This window comes from Myotis brandtii, unplaced genomic scaffold (assembly GCF_000412655.1).
Source record: "Myotis brandtii unplaced genomic scaffold, ASM41265v1 scaffold632, whole genome shotgun sequence".
NCBI classification, from domain to species: domain Eukaryota; kingdom Metazoa; phylum Chordata; class Mammalia; order Chiroptera; family Vespertilionidae; genus Myotis; species Myotis brandtii.
Genome location: NW_005370419.1, coordinates 59686 through 60458, shown reverse-complemented (window position 1 = coordinate 60458; position 773 = coordinate 59686). Strand labels below are relative to the sequence as shown.

The 773-nt window shown below is 61.2% G+C and overlaps 2 protein-coding genes across 2 annotated transcripts in view; both read right to left on the bottom strand.

The window, feature by feature from the left end:
* CCDC40 (coiled-coil domain containing 40) overlaps positions 1 to 59 on the bottom strand; it is a 14249-nt gene extending 14190 nt beyond the window's left edge. The window contains exon 1 of the mRNA XM_014528378.1: positions 6 to 59. Coding sequence (XP_014383864.1) covers positions 6 to 59 — 54 coding nt within the window. The remainder of the gene's footprint in view (positions 1 to 5) is intronic.
* Positions 60 to 352: 293 nt separating this feature from the next.
* LOC106723720 (spore wall protein 2-like) overlaps positions 353 to 773 on the bottom strand; it is a 15662-nt gene continuing 15241 nt past the window's right edge. Inside the window, exon 4 of the mRNA XM_014528377.1 lies at positions 353 to 502. Within this exon, the coding sequence (XP_014383863.1) occupies positions 353 to 502 (150 nt within the window). The remainder of the gene's footprint in view (positions 503 to 773) is intronic.

Genomic DNA, 773 nt, shown 5'->3' with positions numbered 1-773 from the left:
CAGGCCTCGGGCCACGTGAGGGGAACGAGAGGGGGCAGAGTTCTATTTTCTTTTTTCATTGATTTCCGAGAGGAAGGGAGAGGAGAGGGAGAGACATCAATGATGAGAGAGCCATGGACCGGCTGCCTCTGCACGCCCCCCACTGGGGATCAGGCCAGCAGCTGGGCGTGTGGCCTTGGTAAGTTACTGAAAGCCTCCGGGTCTTTGTAAGAACCGAGCGAGGGGAGACCGTCCGTGCTCCGTACACGCTGTCCCTCCCAGTTAGTAATATCTTTATCTCTAGACGCACAGCCGCACAGGAAAGGAGGTCACGGGCAGGGCGTCCCTGGCCCACAAGGGGCTGGGCAGTGGCTCAGCCCGGGCGCAGGGCCCTGGTACCTGGCTCCGGGGCCAAGGACTCCTCCGAGGTCAGGGACAGCTCGTCCGAGGATGGGATCCGGCCCCTCGAGCTCGGCTGCAGGGCGTGCGGTGGCCCCCGCTGGAGCTCCTCCTCAGACTCTGTCTGCAGCGAGAGCAGCCGAGTCTGAGCCCACGGGGCTCGGTCAGGGCTGAGAATTGGGTTCCACTCATTCCAGGGCTCACAAGTCAACATAATCTTTAAGGAATAGAAACTCGTTTGGACATAAAGATCACGTGCCTTGCCCAGCCAGCGTGGCTCAGTGGTTGAGCATCGACCTATGAATCAGGAAGTCAGGGTTTGATTCCCGGTCGGACATGCCCCCCGGGTTGTGGGCTCCATCCCCAGTGGGGGGCATGCAGGAGGCAGCCGATCC